General features: G+C 42.9%; 1 protein-coding gene across 2 annotated transcripts in view; it reads left to right on the forward strand.

Annotated features, from left to right (window-relative positions):
• Window positions 1–24798, forward strand: part of SLC10A7 (solute carrier family 10 member 7) — a 257713-nt gene that overhangs the window by 229149 nt on the left and 3766 nt on the right. For both annotated transcript variants that reach the window (XM_035022950.1, XM_035022951.1), the window contains one exon: window positions 24242–24387. In XM_035022950.1, the coding sequence (XP_034878841.1) occupies window positions 24242–24387 (146 nt within the window). The remainder of the gene's footprint in view (window positions 1–24241; window positions 24388–24798) is intronic.

Consider the following 24798-nt stretch of genomic DNA (forward strand, 5'->3'; position numbering starts at 1 on the left):
TAGATTTTCATGAAATAGGTGTGGTTTAATTTTTGACTTCAAAGAAATCATCTTGCACTAACCCCACCCCCACCCCTGTGCTGTTACTCTGCTGTAATGTCTAGTGCTCCAGGTCTCCTAAAAGCTAAGGGGCTCTTATAAAGGTAGGTGGTCCAGAGGCAAGAGCTGCCAGGTGCCTCAGGTGTCCAGAGCCAGAGATCAAATGAGCCCGTGACCTAAGATGCAATGCGCTTTTAAATCCCAGATACTCCCAGGGGTTTGCTTTTGGAAAACCGAAATGGCTGTTTTGTCTCTCTACGATGTTCTTCTGTGCTGGAGCTGACCGTGTTGAGCAAATTGCTCAACCCAAGAAGCATACTGCAGCACCATCAGTATTCTTTCCTTTTCTATAAGTAAAATACCTACCCACTAGATCTTTTTCTTTTTTGTCTTTTTCTTTTTCTTAATCTCAAAGCAATATTATTCTGTTCTTGACACTTTCTGAAACCTGATTTTCAGGCAAACGGGGACTCTGAACACCAGTCAGAGGTAGCTGTTTTGCTAAAAAGGGTTGAGTTAACTTGACTTTTGTCTGCTTATGTACTTTGTATTTGCAGTGTTCTCCCATGAAATAGATCTTAGATCCTCCAATAAGGTACTAGCGTGGAATCTAAGTAACCGTAGAGTCTAAATCCTTAGTTATTTTCATAACATGATAGCCGTGAGCACTCTTAGAATTGCAAGACCTAAATACTTGTCCTCACTCTTCCACTGAGACATCCCCAGGCTTCAGTTTCCTTAGCTCTTAGATTCGGGAATTTTACTTCCAACCTGCCTAGTCTATCATTGCCTTGATCATACCTGGCTTCCTTCCTGCAGGCTCCCAGGTAGCCTTTATAAATATGACCTCTTTGCTACTTATCTCAGTGAGGTGACATGGATTGCCCTTGTTCCAGCAGCACCCTTATTTCTACCTGTAGCAAGGGGTGTTTGGCTCAGCATCACTAGAATGGCCTTGGCAAGCCCTATAATTTCACTGTATCCATTTTCACAAAATGCAAAGCATGCTCCCCTCTCCTGGTGACCTGACATCACTGGTATAGAGGATGTGCCATGATAGTCGCCTGAGCTACAGGCCAATAATTATCCTAAGGGAACTCTTGTCTGCATGGAAATGAAAGAACATCACACTAAGTGTGAAAAATTCACATTCCAGAAAGCAGGGAACATATTTCAGATAATATCACTCAGAGTTCTACTATCTTTCACCTCTCACACAAAGATGAAGTACAATGGATTATAATATATCTATTTGGCATTTAGAAAAAATATCTAACCCTTTTGAGATCACTATCAAAATATTTCTTCTAGCGATTTTATACATACACAATAAACACATGTGCATGCATGTAACACCTCCAATAGAATACATTAAGTAAGCCTTATGAAATACCATTCATTATTATATACAGTATTTGTATTCAAGAATAAATCATTGTAGGCCAAGTGGTACCCAGGTAACTAATGAACCAAAGATGAAAATTCTCGCTTGAGAAGCCTTCTGAATATTCTCTTGTACACACACTTCAATTTATTTTATTGTTCGTGCTTTTGCCCTGTCTCAATCTCTTCAGTGTACTTGCATCTACACAGATGCTGAATTTGATTCATTGCTTTTATTAGTGCATTTGCCATTGATTGATTAGTTCTTCGTATTAGTACTTTTTCTATTGATGGATTGCAGATGAAGTGACTATTTGACCTTTAATTATGAGGCTTCCTATTGAAAATGACATTGAGCTATGGCTTCACATAATCCATCTGGAAAGCCTGACATGATGCCATTCCCTGGAGTTCGTTCAGGAAGAAAGAGGAGGCCTGAAGGAAGCACGGAGCTATCACTGTGCTTCATCTAAAACAATACTACAGGGCTTGTTTGCTGCTCTCCTAGAGCTTCAACTCAGGGTTGGAGGTAATTTTATATTTTGTCAAGACAGCATCACTTGGCTGTGGATTGCCGTAAAAGCCATGAACTCTCCCAAATTCTTCTCTAGTTTGATGCTGATTTTTGTATAATAATAATCTGTGTCATCAAATGACAAGACATTTTACATAGCAGAGACTGAAGAACAGCTTGCACCCTGGTTCACAATGGCTCAGTGCACAGTCAGTCAATAGATCTCATCAAGAAAGAGATTCGATCCAAGACACTCTGTGGAATTAGTATTTTACTTTTATTTTATTTATCCTTTTCTCTTGAGTATTCAAATCACTTTGCTTATCTAGAGTTCCGATATATGTAAAAAACATTCTCACAATGCCAAGAAAGAGAATGTTTCAGGATGTTTGAGGTCCTTAAGTGTATGTTTATGTTCGTTTATGATGTTTTTATTTTTTTATTTTTTTAAGATTTTTATTTATATATTTGACAAAGAGAGTGACAGTGAGAGAAGGAACACAAGCAGAGGTGGATGGTGGGAGAGGGAGAAGCAGGCTTCCTGCTGAGCAGGGAGCCCGACGCAGGGCTCAATCCCAGGACCCTGGGGTCATGACCTGAGCTGAAGGCAGACGCTTAACTGACTGAGCCACCCAGGTGCCCCATGTGACATTTTTAAATAGCACAATGAAAGCACACACTCTCATAACATGGCAGCTGACAATTGGCAGTCAACTGTGAGATTCTCAGTTGTTTCTTCTTTCCAAAAGCATGTCTGAATTGGAATAATGCTATTGAAATTTTAGAGTATCGACGCTTATTAAAAGTCCACCATATGTCTTAACCATTTGTAGACACCGCGTACAAAGGCGAATCAAGGCAGGTATTCCCTCACACTGTTTATCCTTCATTGTGAGGCTATGGTGGCAGCCACACAGCTGAGCTGTGACAAGAAACTATGTGCTAAGCAAAAAGAATATTCCTTTTTGGTAAGGCATGGGATTCTGCAAAGAGTGGGAAGAACACATCCCTGATTCTAGCCTGGATGCAAGTTCCAATTCTCTCACCAAAAGCTGAAAGAGATCACGTAACTGCTGTGGGCCTCAATTTCCTCATCTGTAAAATGAGAAGCTGGGCAAGACGACACATGACATTCCTCCCAGGCTTAAGTTTCTGTGAGTCTGTGCTCAGTGACTGATACTTACATTCTCTACAATAACAGTTGCCCCGCCATGCGTGCAAGAGAAAAGAGTTCGTGAAAAGTTAGGTAAATAACGTGACTACAGGAAAGGAAATACGGCTCTTGCTTCTTCCAAAAGAGGTTAAAAAATACCTTCATACTCCAAAGAGTTTCATCAGAGAAACAAAATTTGCAAAGGATCTTATTTTCAGTTTTACTTGGAAGCTATTTGAGAATGCGACAGAACTACCTGTAACTGGGGCTGAAAAAGATCATTTAATAACATCTGCATTATTTTCTTAAGAGGAAATGGGATTGAAATAGGAAAGTTTGCATTTCTGTGGTTCTTTTCCCCTAAAGCTTATCTGTAACTCTCTTTGGCATATAGAGACTATTGTCTTAATAAAACTGCCCCACAATTGGGAAGCGCTTTTTAAAGCGATGAGCTCATTAAATCATATAACCCGAAAACCTTGAATATTAGCAGGTCAGTAATTATCTTACTTTGCCTACAAAGAAATGAAAGCCTGGAAGAAATTTACAGGCTTATCATATAACTAATAGAGACTGGATTCCCAGCCTCCTCACTTCTAGAACTGCGTTGGATAATAAGATACAAAAGCACTTTGAAGACCAAAAGTCTTCACTATATTGTGAATATGCCTCACACTGCAAAATATTGTGAATGTGCAATCTCAGTGTGAGTTTGAAGTATTTTATTAGTTGTTTAAAAAAGAAAATCACTTCTGATGACATCGCTAGTTATAAAACAGTTTAAAAATACTTAATATCTATAATTGTTCCCATAAGCACATATTTCCATGTGGCCCAGTCATAAACTGTCAGTCATTCCTTCTACCTTCTTTAATAACAAAAAGTTGTATTCTGTCCTTCCCCTATGTTCATCTGTTTTGTTTCTTTAATTCCACATATGAGTGAGATCATATAGTATTTGTCTTTCTCCGACTGACTTATTTCACTTAGCATAATACCTTCTAGTTCCATCCACATCGCTGCAAATGGCACGATTTCATTCTTTTTGATGGCTGAGTAATATTCCTGTGTGTGTGTGTGTGTGTGTGTGTCTGCGTGCACGCGCATGTGTACCACATCTTCTTTATCCATTCATCTGTCAATGGACATCTGGGCTCTTTCCATAGTTTGGCTATTGTGGATGTTGCTGCTATAAACATTGGGGTGCATGTGCCCCTTCGGATCACTTTGTATCCTTTGGATAAATACGTAGTAGTGCAATTGCTGGGTTGTAGGGTAGGTCTGTTTTTAACTTTTTGAGGAAACTCCATACCATTTTCTAGGTGGTTGCACCAGTTTGCATTCCCACCAACAGTGTAAAACAGAGAGGGAGGCAAACCATAAGAGACTCTTAACTATAAGAAACAAACTGAGGGTTGCTGGAGGGGAGGTGGGTGGCGAGAATGGGGTAATTGGGTGATGGGCAATTAAGAAGGGCAATTGATGTAATGAGCACTGGGTGTTATATGCAACTGATGAATCACTAAATTCTACCCCTGAAACTAATAATAAACTATATGTTAACTAAATTGAATTTAAATAAAAAGTTAAAAATAAATAAAAAGATTTCAAGACATAATAGCCAAAAAAAATTATATTCTATATTCTATTTAAAGTGAGTCTTGATGAACCAGCCTTTACCTTTCATGAGGCATCACTGTCTGCACTCTTTTCTAGCAAACTAAGAGGTGTAGTGCTGTCTGACAATAAACTGTTAAACTGGAAATAGAAATCCAGAGTAGAGACAAAAAATAGAAGTTTGTGTGTGGGCCATAGCCATAAGTATGTTTCTGTCCTGCAGTTTGCTGCTGCAGTTACAGTTGTGTAAGGAAAGGCAGTTGGGGGACCTCTGCAATTTAATAGATTCTTAAAGATGCCACCGAAATTATAGACACAAGAGAGTTTACTACTATGCTGAAGAAAAGTGAGGAAGTGTCTGTCATTTTGTACCATTTTCTGATCCATAGAAAGAAAGAAAGAAAGAAATGTAAGTTCTCAAAGTAGTACACTTACGTTCTTCAGAGGTTTGGGGTTTATTTTGTTTTGAACTTTTGATTCTGAATTTGGTGTCTGAAAATCATTTCTAGCGTATCTAGGCTTATGTAATAAGAATTTAGGAAGTTCCCAGGTTCTAGGCAGCAAGTCTGAAATTAAAGATAATAAACACTCTTTGGTTTTTGGTTTTATTACCCTGACCCTCAAGAACCATTAATAATGATATGCCAGGGGATGTTCATCTGGAAGATCAGTGCCCTGATACCCACATGTTTCTCCTCCTCCTTCATGTTTCCTATGCCATAGACTGTCAAATGTTTTTAACTACAACCAACAGTTAGAAATATATTTTACAGTGTGATCCAGTATGCACTGCTTGCATGTAAAAGTTTTACAAAATAATATTCATTCTTACTTTATATGATACATTCCATATTCTATCCAAGTGGTAGATAAAACCCATTAAATTGATTTGCAGCTCATGAATGGGTCATAATCCAAGGTCTGAGAAGTATGACCTTATACCTGCTAGGTGAGATGTAGGCTTTAGCTTCTACTGTCTTTTTTTAAATCAAACTTTAACCCAAATTTCTGATACCATGTAGGAACCAGAGCTAAATTCAAACTCTGAACAATTCTTGATTTGCAGTAATATAAGATCACCTGCATTTAGGTTTTATTAATGCAGCTTATATTACAGAGTTTCTATACATTTTATTTATTTTTTAATTGTGTCTCTATTCATCATGTTTTTAATAGTAGTAGGAATAATGCTAACAGCTAACCGTAATTGGGTACTTAATAGGCAAACACTGTGCTATGTGCTTGTTACATGAAGTAATTTACTTGAAAATACTTTCGCATTCACTGTGTGGCATCATGTATGTGTGTACTAATTAGGTTAGAGTTCAGCACTAGGAACGGCCGCAGTTGCTCTAATGGAAAATTCTCACCCAAGTGTTCAGCTACTATTTTATCAGAGAAGAAATAATCCAGAGGCAGCTCCAACAAATGCTTTTGTTATCTGTATCTCTGTCAACCAGAGATTTTGCTTATCAGCATAATGAATTCTGAAATAGGTTTTTATTGATGAAATTGCTGACTTACTTTGCATGTAATAAATGGACTCTCACTGATCAGTAGACTGCCTGAAAACTATAGAGACACTTCCTACTTGCTACAAAGAATCTAGCAAATCTAGCAAATCCAGTGGCTTGAATCCGAAATCGCCAGGGCTGTGCTGGAGGCTCATCCCTACATGGTTTTGTGCCCTGCTGCTATTAGGAGGATCTGTGGTCGCCTGAGGCTGACTGCTAAGGGTCACAGAAATCCTGTTCTGGAATGTTGCTATGTGTGCTCTGAGAGACCACATGCAAGGGGCTAGTGAGATCACTGGGAAGGTCAGAGCTGGGACTTTGAGCTGACAGGATAGGTTGTGTAAACTATTTTGTGTGCGACTTACTAATATGTGTTAAGTTAAAAATACCCATATGTGTGGCAGCTTGCTTTTTCATTCAAACCTGCTGGTCAGCTGGTGGGGATGTGGCTCACCTTCACCTACCGTAAAATTCTTTCTTTGGCCACTACACATTATCTGCCTGAAAGAATCTGAAACTTATGCATGACCACCCTGGTGTAGTCACTTGCCAACAGTCCTTACACACACCAGCTCACATCACTCCCACAATCACCTCGGATAAGGAAAGTGAGGTTCCTAAATGATAACTTGCCCAAGTCACATAACCCAGGTGGCAGAGCCAGAACTTACACCAGGCTGGCTTTTAGCCACTGTGCTGAGCTGTAATGGGAGTTCTTCAGAAAGTCTTGTGCTCTAGTATCAGCCCTGTGGCTCATTAGCTATGAAAAATTTAGACTAAATGATCTCTGGGGCTCTTCTCGTTCTAACATTCAATAATTATCTGATTTATGGTGGTGAAAAAAAAATTCTCTGATTTTGAAACGTATTCAGCTTTAGAATCTTGAGCCTTCAGAGGGGTACCTTAAGATCAACATTTCCCCAAGGGTGCCCTCTAAATTACAGCAAATTACTTCCTTTAAAGGAAAAAAAAAAAAAAAAAGATTACTGGACCTCATCTGATTCAGAATTTTTAAGAATAAGACCCTGGAGTCTGATTTTTGAAACATACCAATAAACAGTATTATGCACCTGAAAGTTTAGAGCCACCATAATACAGGCATCCAGAATCACCTCCTGGTTTCCAGAGATGCTGGCTCACCCACCCAGGTCTTTAGGGAAGCTTTTGACCTAGCAGAGCATTCAGGCAAGTTTTGTGTAAGTGCTTTTTTATGATAATGGAAACTAGTCTGGATCAACTTGGCTTGGTTGGTTTGGGGTGTTGTTTTTTTGTTTTGTTTTGTTTTTAACTTTATTCTGGCCATGATGTGGATACTTTTTATCTCATTATTAGCCAAAAGGAGATACTTAGGACATAGATGCTCATGACATACTACAAAGTAGCATAAAAAGACAAACAATAAAATTTTTAAAACAACTCAGTAGGCTTGAACTCCGATTTCTCGGCATCATTCACCTCCTCTTTCCACGGCTTCAGTATGTGATACTGTGGTTGTGTCTAGGAAGGACAAAAAATTGCTCCTGTTTTTCTAATCTATATCTATATTTGTGCCTGAACTTCAAAGGTCTTTTGAGTTCCCTTTGCATCAATGTGGTTAAACCACAGCATTTGGATGTGGAAGTATGCCAGTATTTCACAAAGCATAACCTGATCAAAGGAAAGCCATTCACTTAGTGCCCACCCATCATCCCTAGCAGTCTCTCCAAAAGGGAAGCTTTCTTTTTTAAGCTGAGAGTAAAGTTTAAGCATATTTAAAATAATTTCAGCATGCCTGGTATTTGAAAGTTGTCCTTACATAAAGTCCCTTCATGAAAGGAAATATATATGATTTTTCCCAGAAAATCTTACAATATAATTGATACTGTGGAAAGATTTTTGAAAAAGAAAGAAAAGAGGGGTGCCTGGGTGGCTCAGTCAGTGAAGCCTCCAACTCTTGATTTCAGTTCAGGTCATGATCTCAGGGTCCTGGGATCAAGCCCGGCTCAGCGGGGAGTCTGCTTGTCTCTCTCCCTCTGCCCCTCCCTCCCCTCCCCATCATGCACTCACACTCTCTCTCTCTCTCTCAGAAATAAATAAATAAACCTTTTTAAAAAATAAAATTAAAATTAAAAAAGAAAGAAAAGAAAAGAAACACAAGATAAAATCACCGCTTTCCAGAAGTCAGCACTCTGAAAGGGACAGCAACCCAAATAGAACCATAAGCACTTACCCAGAAGTTGTAAGGCCAGGGGACAGATGAAGGCCAGGGGAGTTTTGGCAGTAGCCTAGCAAGGAGGTTTCAGTCCCCGTGGCAGTCCTCAGCAGTCACCATTCTCAAAACTTTTAGGAATGCTTTAGATCTCACCCTGGATGATTTCAGTAGCAAGCCCCTTTCTGTTCAGTCCTGTAAAGGACTAAATCTGAGCCCCACAATACTATGTCATAATGCTATTTCTAACCAGAATCATAACCCTAGTCGCCAGCATCTGTGCCAGGTGCCGTCCTAGGTGCTTGACAAGCACTGCCTCACTAACACCTCCAACTCCCCTTTGAGACAGTTATTTTAACCTCATTTTGAGCAGATGTGGAAACTGAGGGTATTAGGGTTAGGTCACCTGACCATATAGCTGGTAGATGGCGTGGTCAGGGTTTAAACCCAGGTCTCTGACATCAAGGACCAGATCCTTTCCATCACACCACCCAGGCTTCTAGAAATTTCTAGGAAGGGTGTGTTAGCTGTCCGCCGCTCGTTCAGCCTCAGTGACGGGGCAGGAGCAAGAGGAGCCGGTGTTTACCGGCACCAGCTTTACTGCAGCCGAGTTTGGCTCATGGTGGCACCTCGAACTATATACGAAGTCCTTATCCTGTGTGCTTCGAATGTCAACTCTTAGTGGCATTAAGTTAGTGCAGACTTTCACTTCCCGAGTTTCATATTTACTTCAAAGTAAAAACCACCCCATCATAGTGGTAGCTCTACAGAGATCAATTTTACGCATTAATAATCAGTAACGCACCCAAAGTCACATACACTCCATGCTTCTGAAAGGGAAATGCCACAAGAAGGGAGAGGAGCCCGTTGTGGTGTTTGGGGGCTGGTTCTTTCTGATGAAGGCTTCGCCACGTCCAGGAGAACCGACGATGGCCCATCTCCCAGTGCTTCCCACTAGCTCTGCACTTGCTGCCGGTTGCAGAGGGGTTTGGTCTTTATTATTATTATTAATATTTAGAAAGTTTGCCCGTAGCAGTACTAAAATGTGCATCACAGAACAACAGTTGTTTACTGTGTTTGAAGTGAAGACCCTCACCCAGGAGATCTCATTCACTTGAAGTTCATATCTCTCCATCTCCACTCGCAAACAGAGGCCTGTGAATAGCAGTTGTCATTTCAGAGTTGCATCTCTCCAATTATTTATTTGGTCACATCTCTTCCCAGAAGTTCCCTTAATTGAACCAGACACTATAAACCCACTTGCATGTATTTAATGACAGCCAGCTCCATGCCCCTTTACAGCAAAGAATAAACGAGCCTGCAGCTGCAAAACGAGGGGGACACCCACCGCCTCCTTGTCCCCATCTACAGCCCCCATCCACACAACTCCAGCCATTAATTAAAGGTAGCTGCCCACCTTTTAAAGCCACGGGGTACTCGGTAGGTTTTTGACAAGTTACCGTGGGGGCAAGTGGAGATGTAAACTTGGACACAACTCGAAAGATCTCTGAGTCCCTGGAAGCCAGCTCATTTGGAATGTCATCTCTCCTGAAGCCGTGGAGCACGGTCATGATAGTGTAGCCATGACACTTGCCAGAGCTGCCTTTGCTGCACGTTTGCTCTGTGTCCTAGCGCTGTCTGTACTACAGCTCGTCCCCCCTAGTACTAGTACTCTCGTACTGCTAGAGCAAACTGCCTAAATATTAGTAGAAAAACAAACCCTTCTGCACTGACAGTGAGTGCAAAGCCAAACAGGAAGCGCTCGTGCCAATGAAAAGGTGCTTTTAAAACACAATCTCCTTGATCCATTCATTCACTCACCAACTGTTTATTTAGTGCCTTCGTATGCCAGGCCCTGTTCCAGGCCCCATGGGTTACAGCAGTGAACAAAGTACAAAAGTGTTCTTGGCCTTATCTAGTTCCTTTCCAGTAGGATTAAGCAGACGAACAGTTAAACATATAACCATCTGGTGATGGTAAGTGTCATACGAAAAGAGAGAATTGTTATTACAGGAAGGAGAATAAGGAGAATAGGAGTGCCAGGGTGGAGGTGGGAAAGTTTTAGGTTTAGAGGGGCCATTGGATCAAAGACTGGAAGGACACAGTGAGCAAGCCTTGTGGGTATTTAGGGCAAGGAGATTCCAAGTGGAAGGGGCAGTGAGGGCGAAAGACCTGAGGTGACACTGTGCTTGGCCAGTTGGAGGATGAGGAAGGGGCCGGTATTCTGGGAGGGGAATGAGGGAGCGAGAGAGCTGCAGGAGACGTGGTACAAGGTAATGGGAGAGGGGTGAGTGATATCGTGTAAGGCCTTGTTGGCCATTATAAGGACTTAACCTTTTACTCAGAATGAGAGCGGAAGCCATTGGAAGGTTGAGTAGACTAGTGACAACATCCAGCATCCACTTTGAAAGGACCCCTGTGGCTCCTGGGGCTGGATGGGTGGAGGGGTACAGCAGTGATAAACAGGACGGCCACTTCTGAAGCTTTAATCCAGACAGGAGTTTAAGGTCAAAGGTAATAGTGGTGGAAGTGGTGTTGGATTCTGGACATATTCTGAACACAGAGCTATAGGACTTCCTGATAAACTAGATGTGCTTGTAAGGAAAACGGGAATTAAAGATATTCCAAGGTGTTTGGCCTGAGGGGCTGGAAGGATGGAGTTGCCATTTACTGGATTAGGGAAGATGGCAAAGAAACAGATTTTGGTGGTGGAAGAGAAGGATGTGGGGGCAGGTCAAGAGTTCCGTTTTGAACATGCTAAGTTTGAGATGTCTTCTCAACATCCAGTGGAGAGCTGGCCCCATGAGTCTGGAGTTTTCATCATATAGAGGCTATTTTAAGCTCAGAGACTGGATGATATCACTAAGGATCATGGAGATAGAGGAGAAAGACGCTCTGAGGACCGAGCCCTGAGGCACTGCAGAGGTTAGAGAGGAGATGAAATTATTTTTATAATAAAATGATATGAAATTCTAAATCAGCCAGACATATTGACATCCAAACTTGCAGGCCTGTATTTTTCTCCTGCCTCCCAAGGCTGAGGTGAACATTAAATCAGAAAAGTAGATGCGAAGACACGTTGAAACCTTAAAAGGAGCAGGCTCTCGTGTTCGTGTGGTGCCTGCTACATGCTAGGCACTGGGTTAAGCACATATGTTGCCTTCTTATCTCAGGTAAGCTTCACGACAGCCCTGCCCAGTAGCTGTTACTGATCCCACCATCCAGAGAAGAAAACTGTGCTTCCGTGAGGTCAGATAACTCACCCCAGTTCACACAGTGGGAAAACAGCAGAACCGGCACACGGGCCGATCTGTCTCCCTCCAGAATCCTCCAGAGTCCTCTTGCTCCCCCTTCTTACCAGACCTGGCTTCTCAGCCCAGCTCACATTAGAATCACCTGGGAGCCGTCCAATAACCGTGATGCCCCAACCCCTGCCCACAGCTATTAACTCCGATTCTCTCAGGATAGAGACTTTCTAAAAACCCAGGTGATTGTGAGGTGTAGCTGGGGCTGAGAACCACTGCATTAGGACTGCGTTCTGTGTCGATGTGCATTTATGCACTATTGTGTTCCAGAAAGACTGCAACATAGGGTTATGCCTACTCATTTGTTGATAAAAGTGGCCATTTGTTTGTACTGACTTGTGAAAAACCACAGTTCTTTTCTTTTCTTTTTTTTTTTAAGATTCTATTCATTTATTTGTCAGAGAGAGACAGAGAGAGCACAAGCAGGGGGAGCGGCAGGCAGAGGGAGAGGGAGACGCCCCGCTGAGCAAGGAGCCTGATGCGGAACTCGATCCCAGGACCCCAGGACCCCAGGATCATGACCTGAGCCGAAGGCAGACACTTAACCCACCCAAGCGTCCCAAAACCACAGTTCTCTTAGTGAAGTATTCAGAGGTCAAGGAAAACGGAGGGGATTAGAAAAACATCATTATTTCCAGAAATGGCTCCCAGGTCTTTCTTAATTTCTTCCTCTGCCTAAAAGCCTTCTAAATGAGGCCTTAACTCCCCAATTTTTATATCATTCAGAATAAATAAAGGGCGGGAGGGGGTTAGTAGGACATCACCTAGCCAAGTTAAACCACAGAAACCTCAGTCAACCTTTTTAAAACAGATGGATTTAGGGGGGCCTGGGTGGCTCAGTCAGTTGAGTGTCCGACTTGTGATTTCGGCTCAGGTTATGATCTCATGGGTCTTGAGGTCAAGCTGTGCATCAGGGTCCGTGCTTATCGGGGAGTCTGCTTGAGATTCTCTCTGTCCCTCTCCCCCTTACCCCTGCGTGCTCTCTCTTTCTCTGTCTCTCTCAAATAAATAAATAAATCTTTAAAAAAATAAAACAGATGGATTTAAGGATAAACAGTCCTGACTTCTAATCCCCAAATCAAAACTGCCTCATTCTTTTGTGTCAGGAGGCATCTCTTCTGAGGTTGATGTTCATCATAAACATGATACCATCAAGAAGAAAATTACTGCCAGAGGGTGATTAATGGCCATGTTGACAAAACAAAAAATGTATATTAAAAAAATACTGTGCATTTGTGTCGCAGCTTACTCACATTTACCACTTAACTAAGACTTGGAAGCCCTTCCGGAAGTCCCACTATCCACTAGTAAGAGGATCTCCAGTGCAAAATTTTAGGGAGCACTAAGTTTAGAGGGTGGGAGCTGTGCCAGAACCCATGAAAGCACATGTCCTACCCATCAGCTTCTCTTTGCCTTGGACTAAAAAGATTTCAGTGTTTTTCTTCATTTATAAAAACATATCTAAATAAATTCTGTAAAATTAAACAAGGCTTCCCAGAGCCAGAGTTCAGTGAGTTCTGTTCTGAGCCAGGGGCCAGTTCTGTATTGGTGACCATGTTAAACGTATTTGATGACCTTGTGTTATTTTTGTCATATGAAAGCCTCAGTCTATTTTTGATGTTTTCACATCCTGTGAGCATGAATATTAGCCAGATTTTCTCTTAAGGAGACAAAAGACTCTTCCTTCACAGCCCAGTAAAGGAAAAGAAGTAATCTCAATCTACTTCCTGCCCACCTTGTCTCCATAAATATGGTGACCCCTCCTGGAAGACACAGCCAGCATTTGAATGAAGCCTCCGTGGCTCAGTTCTTTAATTCATTCTGGAATTCCCTGCTTGCTAATTACTCCTACAACGCTGTCAGACAGGTGAAGGTGTACCTAATCTTCCGAGGCAGAAACCTTCAATTGGTAGAGTTAAATGTTTCATTGTCAGCATCTGGTGAGCCAGCTCAGGCCATTCATTAAACGTCTTTTCCAATCAGAACGTACCTGTTTCAAAACAGAAATAACACCAGCTGCTCATTTTGGTCTTGCCTTGCATCTTTATTTACATAAAACTTTCAGCAAAGTGAAGGGCTTACAGCCCAGGTAACTGAAGACTAAAACACCATCTTTAATATTTTCCTAATGGGCCAAAAATGGTCATAAAACCACCTTTTATTTGAAGCAAGTAAAAGGCCGGCCACATAAGCACCTTTGTTGAAAGGAGTCCCTCTCTTTTCCTTTCAGACTTTTCTTGTGTAAATGTTATTTTTCTTAGGTTTCCCCCTCTGTTTTCGGTGTTAATATTATCAAGCATCTCTTTTCTCTGGGGTCCCTCAGCACTGTGACAAATTAGCATTCAGGCATTGCAGGCACAGAATTCTGGTTGAAGAACATGGATGCTGGAGCCAGTCTGTATGCACATCCCAGCTCCCTCCGGTCACTAGCTGTGCCTGGCCTTGGGGAAATTGGTCCTGACTGCTACCTCAGGTTCCTCCTCTGAGAAATGGAGATAAGAATGGAAGTTTTACGCACACTATAGACGTGAGGAGGGAACGAACTGATGTTTGCACACTCTCCAAATGCTGTCTGAGCCAGAGCAAGCCCTGCGTAACTATCTTCTACAGTCTGTATTCTGCCTCACCAACCTACAAGTGAAGATCAGGAATATCCGTGAACTCCAGATGTGGCTTCTGAAGTCCCATACAAGATGGGATTGTTGAAAGACTAAAACATGAACACTGTTCTCTCTTTCCTAAAGCTTTGGACTCCTGGAAAGATGGTTCCTTTCTCTTAATTATGGCCTTAGATGTGTGGTTTGTAACCTTACACTTGTTAATTGCCCTGCTCGCCCAGGCCTAATTCTCCCTTTTGGATAAAAGAAATATTTTTGGGTTCTGGTTTTGAAGGATGAAGGATAAATCTCTCCAAGTTGATCATCAGAAAAGAACTCTGACATTTAAAACCTTCCTAACTGTGGAGGGGAGGGTAGTTAGCGATCAGCATGAGCTCCTGAGAGGAAAACAGGCCAGTTTGTGAAGCATTTTTGCTGACATCTCCTCTATGGATTTTAAAGTGTCCCGTTCCCTCTCCTATGCAATCTCCAGAGATAACCGCATGACATTTTTCAGGCTTCAGAGGTTAGAAATTAAAATTCCATTTGTACATACCTATTAAACTGGGGAGAGATGATCATGTTTTTCTGCCAGAGGTCTAGCCAAAGGCGGGGGGTTTGTCAGAGATCCCGGAGCTGCTATTGTTGCCTTTGTATTCAGCAATTTGGAACCGCTCAGCATCTATGTGGGTTCCATGAACCCCACACTGGGACACTGGGGAAACTGCTAGAGAGCTCATATTTGCATATGTTACTTAGTTGTACCTCATTTTGGGTGACTCTTGGTACAAAAAGGACAAAAATGTTTCCTTCTGTGTCTCATACAGCAGCAGTCGAGTTTCTAATGCTGCGGTACAGTCATAGCAAAGATAGTATGGCAGGAGATTCCGGTTAAAGATGGAATGACACAGGGGCGCCTGGGTGGCTCAGTTGGTTAAGCGACTGCCTTCGGCTCAGGTCATGATCCTGGAGTCCCAGGATCAAGTCCCGCATCGGGCTCCCTGCTCGGCAGGGAGTCTGCTTCTCCCTCTGACCCTCCTCCCTCTCGTGCTCTCTGTCTCTCATTCTCTCTCTCAAATAAATAAATAAAATCTTAAAAAAAAAAAATAGAATTCCAAACCTTCATAGTGCTTTAAAAAAAAAAAAAAATGGAATGACACAAGAAGAACAGGGAAGCAAGTAAAATGTAAATCATTGGCAACGGTAAAGCAGCATAATCCACATACTAAAATACCTTGGAGAATTTGAGCAGAAGACCAGTCATTGAGATGGGAGTGAATGAGAACAGATCACACAATCTGTGACATCCTTTCCCCCTTCCTGAGGGAATCGGCAGGAGGTAACTTGCCAGCCTTTGGAACATACCAGCGTATGTTTGGGGGGAGTCCTGGAATAGTCAGGATTATAAGCAGAATGTAATTTGGGGGGCTGTGCAGACTAAATAGCTCCTGCTCCAAAAGGCCATATCTTAGGGGAGCTCTTAACGATCCAGCAGGCCTCGGATGGGCAGCAAGCCAAGCCATACCTATTGATCTAGAAGTAGGGGGCCTTTCTTTTTACCCCCACTAAAAGAGAGACAAAAATCAGAATACCCCAAACGTTCACTGAATCCATTTGCCTAACCACTGTGTTCCTAGACAGCAGTGCTGCATTCCTCACTGCCATGTATCATGATGTTGTTATTGGGTGGAATTTGCTCTTTGCCTAGATCTGGCGTGGTACTCTCTATCTTCTCTCCCTGTTAAATGAGTAAGAGCATACACTCCTTGAAGGCAGTGGGAGGGGGGCGGTTACCCATTAATTCACTGGACCTAGAAGAGTGTCTGACACATAATGGACGAAGACTTACTACTTACAAGACTTTGAGCATTATTTCACTTAGCATTTAAAAAAAAAAAAAAAAAAAACCTGCGAAGTACATTTTACAGATGTGAAAACTGAGGTTGAATAAGTTGCCCAACCGAGGTCACACAGGTGGTAAGTGGTAGACATGGGATTCTAACCCAGGGCTCTTTGACTCCCGTGTCAGGCTTCTTCCCCTAGCCCACCCACCCCCCACCCCTTCCCCACCCACCCCCATGTCAGGCTTCTTAACTGCTACACTGACCTGCCTCATGTAGGCTACTGGATATAATAGATAATAAATCGCTTCATGAAAGTGACAGCTATATTACTGAAAATTAGCCTGCTTTAGGGTTATCCTGACTGAAAGCCTTTTCTAACCAAATTCCAGAACTGTTGTTGTACTTTATCATGGCATCATTTTGTGTTCTAGAAATGGCATGTAATTGCTCCTTTGTTTAGTAATTGACATAAATTAGCACCAGTGAGTTTGACTTTCTGCGACTGTTTGTCTCTAAAGAGAAGGACTCTGTGTGTGTGTGTGTGTGTGTGTGTGTGTGTGAGAGAGAGAGAGAGAGAGAGAAAGGTTGGCACTTAGCGATGCTAGAGAAGAGTGTCTCTGTTCCTCAAACAGCGACTGCCTTCCTGGATTATGTTATGATTGGGGAGACCATCTATCCCAATGACTTTTAAAGGCAAGCATGGTCTTTTCTGAGAGATTGACTGAGGAAGAGATAGACTCCAAATAACAATGTGTGGGACATTTAGATAGTAAACTTATGGATGTTTCTAACTAAGAACAGACTAAACAAAAGCGGGAAATCACCATGACAACTGAGGAGAGAAGCAACTGGATTCCAGATTTTCCAGCAGCTCTTTCCAAAACTCAGTGAAAAGTCTAAGAAAGCCTTTAAATGGACAACAGGTCATGTGAATTCCAGCGAATGAACCCCTGAAAGACAGGAAATGATGCAGGTGATTGGAATATGCGCGATCTTAGCTAAGTGAGCACCTAAGTGTAATATGAGACTTCAAAGGACGCAGACAGCGTTTTTCAATGTATTTCCTCTCCCACTCCACACTTCAATACTCCTTTCAAATTTCGTGTTCCTCGGTCAGCCCAGTTTCTTTCCTTCCCACCACAGCAAATTTTATGCTAGGAAGTACAGTCCTCTCCCCAAGGGGTGTGTGGAGGCATTCTCTCTGCAGTCTAGCAAAGCAACTAATATTTGTTCTATATCCTGTCCTTTTAAATAGGAAATCTTACTTTAGTACCTATTCTTAAATAATCAGTCATTTATTAAGTAGCAGTCCTGTGCTTAAATACTGCAGGAGATTAAAGGAAAAATGTAATACTTTGCCTATGTTCAGGGGAAAACAAAACCTACCCCGAAGAAAATAATGGCAGCATCAGCAAATGCTACATTAGCTGATGCCAGGAGGAAGAGCGACTTCTTTCCTCAAAAGAGGAAGAAATCCGTAGAGAGGTCACCCTCAGGGTGGAGGAAATAGAAAGCTGAGCCTGAATGAAGCCACAGGATTTAGGCACTAGGGAGAAGGGGCAAGATCCAGCAGAGGCTCAGCTCTTACAAAGATAAGAAAGTGCTAGACCCGAGCCAGTGACAGCAATTGGCAAGGGAGAGTTTGGTTTAATGGAGTTGGCACGGCTCAGTGATTAAAGGTAAAGAGACCGAGGTCCAATTCTGCCTCTACTGGAATGCGTGATGTACGATGTCAGGCAAGTCACTTAACTGCCCTAAACCCCGGTTTCCTCAGGCTTAAATGGGAAAATCGCCCCTACTTCACAGGGCCGTTGTGAGGATTAAATGAAATAATGCAGGCCAAGCACTTAGCATTCAGTAAGCACTTCCAAAATGGTGGCTGTAGTAACTGTTCTTTACTGAAGTTGAATAGGGAGAGAATGTGATGAATCGGCCCTGGAAAGTCATTGTAATTCTTGAGCAGGCTATTGGCTTTAATTAATGTGGGTTGGGGGAAGATGAATCTGGCCAGAGTTTGGAGGATTGATGAAGGGAAGAGTCTTCAGACGGGGTGATGTCAGGGGGCTGTAAGAGTGATCTTGGCTCGATTTTCTGAGGCACTGAATTAGGCAGGTGGCAGTGAAAACTGAGGGGGAAGGAGAGTGGCAGATGGAGGAAAGAATCTACAGAATTCAGCGGCTTGGTCAAGGGGTAAGAAGACAAAGATAATCCCCAAACTCTCAGTTGTAGAAACTGGGTAAGCCAGTGACAGAAGGGGTTACACAAGCCATGCTGACATGCATCCCTCTGACAGAGGAAAGCTGAGGTATCAGGGCAAGAGCTACCAGAAGGCGAGCCCCCGGAGGGCGGGGACCTTGGCAGTGCTACTGACCTGACACCCCCAGCAACGAGGACAGTGCCTCACATCGGGCAGAGGCCCCAGAGGTATTTTTTAATGAACGGACGGGTGGATGGTGAGAACATGGTGCACCCACAATTAAGTAAGCTGAACAGTGATGTGAAGTAGCTGGGTTTTATATTATGAACAATAGAGCAGGCTCAGCCTTCAGTGTGGGTTCAATAAAAGTCCATATTTAATCTAGAAAGAAAAATGTTGCTCAAGGAAACATGAAAAACTGTCCGTCCAATAGAAAGTATAAACTCTTGGGGCGCCTGGGTGGCTCAGTTGGTTAAGCGACTGCCTTCGGCTCAGGTCATGATCCTGGAGTCCCAGGATCGAGTCCCGCATCGGGCTCCCTGCTCGGCAGGGAGTCTGCTTCTCCCTCTGACCCTCCCCGCTCTCATGCTCTCTGTCTCTCATTCTCTCTCTCTCAAATAAATAAATAAAATCTTTAAAAAAAAAAAAAGAAAAACTCTTGCAACTTGAACATTAATACAAAGGGAATTTTCTAATTCAGAGAACATAAAATAAACATACTTAAAATAGGCAGGAAAAAAAAACTTGTTCTTGTACGTATTGTTTTATCCTTTCTATCCTGGGTATAGGATAAAAGAAACTCCTTACTTGCTTGTTAGAAGAAGAAAGCTCTCACTTGAAGTTCCTACTTGGCAGATGTCAGTTGAAAGCTCTGCTTATGGACTATGTTGTGGTGTCAAACTCTGTTGGGTAATTGTAGATCAGTGTGTCATGTGTGACATGGAGCCATGGCATGCTGTACATTACTGATTTCCCAAGTGTCTGGAGCAGGTAGTAATGTGCTGGGAAAGTGCTCTTTATCTACCCACACAGTGTACTTGTAGAGCAATGGGGAAATGCTTTTGGTGGAAATTACTTTAGTCAGAAAAAGAATCCATTTACAATATGCGCCTTCTAACATCTTTCAGACAATGCATTGTATTAAAGAGGCATTTTTTGATTAATGTTTTATAAACATTTTTCAGCATGACAGCTTAAAGCCCCTGTAAAATTGTAAATGCGTGCATCGTGTTCACTTCCATAAAGTCAAATGCCATCTCATAAAGTCTAGTTGGATCCTGTCAACCATGGTGACACAGAATCAGTACCTGGGAGCATTAAAATTAATTTGCTTCATTTATATTACTGCAGTGATAGCAAGATGAAAAGAGTCCTATATTTAAATTTTACTTTAAAAAGAAAACTCTTTCTAGTAAGTTTGTTTGGTTTTTTTTAAATTATTGCCATTTTTTTCTCCTACTTAAAGAATATAGTGAAAAAGGAGTGATAGTCTGCACAGTAAATTTATGATGCAATCTGGAAGAATACAGATCCATTCATTCGACACACTCCTTTTGAGCACCTACTCTATGCTCAAAGATTAAGAGACCGCCGGTGGTAGTAAGTGCAGTGAACACTAGGCTGGAGCATGTTGCAGGTTGGGTAAGCATAGAGTAGAAAGGACCTGATGGCCAGCCTGGGACTTTGAGGATGGCATCCCAGAGGAGGCGACGTAAGAGCTGAGGGCTTGAAGAGTGGGTGAAGCAAGACGTGGGGGATGGGTATTGTAGGCCAAAGGAGCTCTTGTGTAAGGGCCTAGTTGGGGGCGGGGGGGGGGTGATGGGGAGCAGCACAGGCATTCCTCCAGGCTGGAGCATGGAGGCAGGAGAGGGGAGGAGCGTGACATATAGAGACAAAAAGGGATGGGGGCCAGGTCAGGAGGGTCCTCGTGCACCGCACTTAGGGGTGTCCCCTGGGTCACAGACTCCTGAGGAGTTTGATAGGATCAGATTTTGTGCTCGCTCTGGCCACAGAGCGGAAAAGAGCTTAGAGAGGACACACCTAAAGTCAGAGACTGGTGTGGAGACAGCGTGGGAATGCCGTTGAGAGCTGACCGGTCTGAAGGAAGCTTATGGGGAGGAGGTGTGAGTGGTCACAGGGACGCCCAGGAAGTCACTTCGTGCAGGGTTAGGTCACATTCCGCTCGTGGCATGCCTCGCCCCTTCACAGAGCAGTTCATGTGACTGAAGGAATGAATGATCGAGTGAGTTGTTCAACAAGCGAGTGAAGAGGATGAGAGGGGGCACATCACGTAGGCTTCTGGAATAAGAGCTACCGCTGGTGTTCTGACTTGACTTGAAGATCACATTTTGCCCAGTTCATGACCAAGTGGCAGAAATCACTGTGTGGTGAGTGCAGGGGCTCCTACAGGTTCCTAACCTCGCTCTATTGAATTTTGCATCATCATCCTGATAGTGATAGCAACGTGGCAAAGATGCCCTAGAACTGACGTATTGAACTCACTGCCTGCAAGTGATGGCCACCAGAGCATGGAACGTTCGAACGTGGAAAAGTTAACTCTCACTCAGCTTCTCCCAACTTCTTTCTACACTGACCTTCGAGGACATGAACATGCAGACTGGAAGCTCTCTCCTGGGGGGCAGCGGGGGGGAGGACTGAAAGGAAAGCAGGGAAAAGGAAAGATAGAAAGATACAGATAAATAGGAGATTGAAAAGAAACCCTAATAATTGGAAAGGAAAGTAGAAATCAAATAATTGAAAAGTAAGGTGGATTTTAAGACTGAGGGAAGATAAAGATTCCCGAAACAAATAACATATGACTTGAATCACTGGGGTCCCCCTTCCCTCACCAAGTGATTGAGCTGTGCATCCTCCCCAGGAGAGGAACAATCAAGGGTACATGACAGGGACTTGGGTCCGAATCCCTGGAAGCTAGGCTTTTTTTTCTCTCTGTTATATTATGTTCAATCATATTTTTAACATTAGTCGCTTCGAGTGCTAGTGATAGGAAATTTGATTAACGATTAACGAGGAGGTATTGCAGGCACGTAAAGCAAGAAGGAGAAATCCCTATTTAATTCGTCGAACGTCTGTAGCAGCTGCTAGTCATCACGGATCCCTTCTCTTTGTCAAGCGAGGTGAGTAACTGTAACACAAGGCAAAGGAAGGAAAGCGCCTGTAACCGCCAGGGTCAGTCAGGAAAACTGAAAGCGCTCTTTCAACGTAGGGAAGATTAAACAGTGTCAGAAAACTGAAAGGGGGAAAGGGGGACGGTGAGGGCAAAAAGGAGTAAAGACCGCAGGAAGTAGCAAGAGCTAGGGGAACAAAGGGAAATTGGGGTTCTCAGAGCCTAGGAGCTCGGAGGAGGAAATGGGGGCTCAGGCCTCTTAGGAGGGGCACAGCGAGCTATTAGCTGGAGCCAACTATTGCTGCCTCTGCCCCCTGAAGGTGCTGTTACTCGTAGGAGCCCCAAGTACCTCCTCCTCCAGCCTTCCTCTAGTGCCCCTGCTGGCAGAAGCATCCAGGGAGTGGGCAGACAAGGAGGGGTGGTGTTCGCAGAGCCCCAGCCCCAGCCCCTTCCCCGAGCAGCATACATACAGAAGAGTGTGTTTGAAGATGAGCCCCAAGAGCCGAAGAACCAGCACAGGGCCAGAAGAGAACATCACACAAATTGGGATGAGGGTCCAAAGAAGGTAGAAGGTCACTTGTACACTGAAAGCTTCTTGAGAGTAGAGACTTGGCTTCATCTTTCTGTCTGTGTGCCCTAGACACTTCTGGGGGTGTCCTAGCAATCACTTAGCTCCTTAAGCATATGAAGTCACAGGAACATCCTGGTATGGATGGCCGGGGAGTTCGATGCGGACTTCTGCTTCTGGAAGTGCTTCTGGGAAGCATCCAAGAGGAAGGAGTTCCAAAAGAACCTCTGGACAAGAAAGTTTTTTGCATACCACAAAGCTGCATTTCTGCTTAATGAAGCTACAATCCCCGTGGCACATTGAACTGAAGACCTCTGAGACCTTGAACCTTCCCTGGCACAGAGGGCTAGAAATGCAGGTTGTGTGGGTTGCAGTTCAGACCCCACCACCTGGGACAGTTTCCTGACCCTGAGGTCCGTTTCCTCATCAGTAACGTGGTGCGAACACTAGTTTTCACCAGCCTCCCAGGGTTATCGTGAGGCTTCATTCATTCATGGGAGAGCACTTGGGCAGCACGTGACATCTAGTAAGCCCTCATGGCATACTAACGACGATGGGCATCATTATTGCTAGCTTCATGTACCTAATTCCCCACACTAAGATGAATCTCTGCTGTGGCTTACCTTGAGACACCTTGTCTCTCTTGCAGCCAGTTTCTGGTTACTGAGCCCACTTCAGCTTGCTGAGGAATGACAGAGCCCGAGTCTTCGCCAAGAAAGGGTAGTTTGAGTGATTTAGCCCAGCAGCCATGGTCCTTGAATGCTGGGTCAGAAACCCCCGCTGTCATCACTTTCAGGGACAAGTATCTCCATATTCCTACCATGTACTTCCTTCAGCCCCGCTTTTACTCCACCCCCCATCCCTGCGCTCCTGAGCATCATCCCTTAGCGCCAAATAACCTCTCCTGGAAACAGGAGGAGGACCTTAGCTCTTCTTTTCTCATCATGATAACTTCCCAGGTTCATAATATCAGATGCTGCTTTGCGACTATCAATTGATTAAGTCTATTATTTTTAAAAAGAAAGCTCTTTTGTTTTTTATATTGGTGAGAAGACAGAAAGTGCAAAAATCTAAACATGTACTTTCCAAGCTTTGAGAGAGAGATTGTTGGGGACGAGTTAAGTGTTTTCGGTTTATGGCAATGATTTGTGAGGCTATGAAAAAGAAAGCGGCTATGAAATACATTTTTGCATAAAGGTTTGAAATGTATTAGAAGGAAAAAATAATTGAAAAAGCAGAGCTTTCCTCAGTGGGTTATAATAAAAAGTTATTTATGTGCCATCAGTGTGCATGTTTAGGAGCTTGGGTCCTTCTCAGAGGCTGTTCTCAAAGAAACAGGAAGGAAGCAAAGCTATTAAAGCTATTCCATTGAAAAAGCTGACATACATACACAGTAATTCTGACAACTGGGCCGTATTAAAACAATTGGTAATAATAGTCAAATTGCTGGTGTCTGATTTCTCTTATAAAAGCTTAATAGGTACACACTGTAGGCAGCTGTTTGCAAAATCTGCAGACCTTGCCCTTGGTATAATAGAATGGTAGACTCAGGAAGTAGTATTCATTTACCTGAGTTCCATTAAGACCTTCACTGTGGGGTTTAAACATTCAGCCCTAATCTTAGAATTCACCTGCCATATAATATCTCATAAAGCTCTTTGAGATCGTTGGCCAAAAGAGAAGGCACAAAGCCTCTATTAATGTTCATTTAGTGGAAGTGCCCTCCCACTTATAATGGTATATATTATATATTATCTTACCATATCCTTTCAGTTCTCAAAAGTGAACTTTGGGACGTGAAATGATGCCGGGCAGGCATCCAGCGGACTGTTTCACGACAAAGCAAGAAAAGATCCATTTTTGAATCTCTGCTTTACTCATACTCTTCAGCCTTCTGAGAAGCAACTCTTCTCTCCTCTCCTTGGTAGACAGCCTGCTAATTTGCAGTGGGAATTATTGGTGCCTTTGAACGTTGACCACCTTGTCAGTTTCATCTGTTCTGGGTAGAGCTTAGAGTTTTAGGTAGTGAAAGGAAGATGGAAAGATTTAATGAGTCTTTTGAGACATTCCCTATGAACACATTCAGGGGGAAAGATGGTAATGACCTAGTCCAGAGTTCCAGTTTTAATGGAGTGTCTTTAGTTTGATGACAGACTGAATTTGCCTCTAGATTTTCTGTCTTCTTTGTTCATCAGGAATTCCAATGCTCAAGATCGTGTTTGCAGGCCACGAGCACCTCTCTCTAATATCTGTGCCCCTGCTCATATACCACCCAGTTCAGATCCTTCTGGGAAGTGTGTTGGTGCCAACAATAAAGTCTTGGATGGTGTCAAGGCAGAAGGTGAGACTCTGGAAAGATCTCATTTGAACCCAAATCAGACTCAAATACTATTTTTGAATCTTAGCTGTTCATATACTTTAACTTTTGCTAGCATATGCTCATCCTCAAGTACATATTTTCTTAACCAATCACAATAATAATGACACATTGATCCATATCAATTTGAAAAGGAGGACTGAGGGTTACATGTTTTATATTGTTATGAAAGTATACCTAAAATGCAGTTTTAAAAAGCTTTAAAAAAAAAAAAATCCACTCACGTTGGAGGACATATTGCAATGGGGCAAAGGTGAATATACTCAAAATATCCTACCCCTCCTCTCAGGTATACACCTTCTTTCCCCCACCCCGTCTTCCCTGCGTGTCCTGATTTCACATGCCTTTCTAAATCTGGTAGCACCTGGCTTTATC

Source organism: Mirounga leonina, unplaced genomic scaffold, assembly GCF_011800145.1.
Source record: "Mirounga leonina isolate KUSES-001 unplaced genomic scaffold, KU_Mleo_1.0 Mir_176, whole genome shotgun sequence".
Lineage (NCBI taxonomy): Eukaryota > Metazoa > Chordata > Mammalia > Carnivora > Phocidae > Mirounga > Mirounga leonina.